This window comes from Leptonychotes weddellii, unplaced genomic scaffold (assembly GCF_054177405.1).
Source record: "Leptonychotes weddellii isolate Sample4059 unplaced genomic scaffold, ASM5417740v2 HiC_scaffold_48014, whole genome shotgun sequence".
Lineage (NCBI taxonomy): Eukaryota > Metazoa > Chordata > Mammalia > Carnivora > Phocidae > Leptonychotes > Leptonychotes weddellii.
Window position 1 is genome coordinate 1 of NW_028015192.1, and position 752 is coordinate 752.

Consider the following 752-nt stretch of genomic DNA (forward strand, 5'->3'; position numbering starts at 1 on the left):
AGCTCCTCGTCGTTGCGGATGGCCAGCTGCAGGTGGCGCGGGATGATGCGCGTCTTCTTGTTGTCGCGCGCCGCGTTGCCCGCCAGCTCCAGGATCTCGGCCGTCAGGTACTCCAGCACGGCAGCCAGGTAGACGGGCGCGCCGGCGCCGACCCGCTCCGAGTAGTGGCCCTTACGGAGCAGGCGGTGGATTCGGCCCACCGGGAACTGCAAGCCAGCTCTAGACGACCTGGATCTAGCTTTAGCGCGTGCTTTGCCACCCTGCTTCCCGCGCCCGGACATAACTGAGCGCACTGCGGGAAACTGCAGCAGCTAAAGACGCTACTAGGCCTATTTATAGCCTGACAGTAGGTTGTGATTTGCTATCTGATTGGCTGATGGCCGTCTAGCCAATCAGAAAGCCCGGCCAGAATCACCTCATTTACATTCACGCCACTACCCATTAACCAATCAGACGGTGTCTGCTCGATGTGTCACTTCAGCGTTGTGCCTATAAATACTGCTCTCGCCAGGCTTGAGTGCTCTTCGCTTGCTTGGGGCTGGTTGGAGCCGTTGGAGCTGTAACTGGAGAGCTGTAACGCTATAGAGCTGTACACTCATCATGCCGGAGCTGACGTCGAAGGGCACGACCATTTCCAAGAAAGGTTTCAAAAAAGCTGTAACCAAAGCTCAGAAGAAAGAAGGGAAGAAGCGGAAGAGATGCCGTAAAGAGAGCTACTCCATTTACATCTACAAGGTGCTGAAGCAGGTGCA

General features: G+C 56.4%; 1 protein-coding gene across 1 annotated transcript; it reads right to left on the minus strand.

The window, feature by feature from the left end:
• Positions 1-3: 3 nt before the first annotated feature.
• LOC102726670 (histone H2A type 3-like) lies at positions 4-281 on the minus strand (the record flags this gene model as incomplete). Its single annotated transcript, XM_081810979.1, has 1 exon — positions 4-281. A coding segment is annotated over exon 1 (278 nt), but the record flags the coding sequence as incomplete, so codon positions are not given.
• Positions 282-752: the final 471 nt, after the last annotated feature.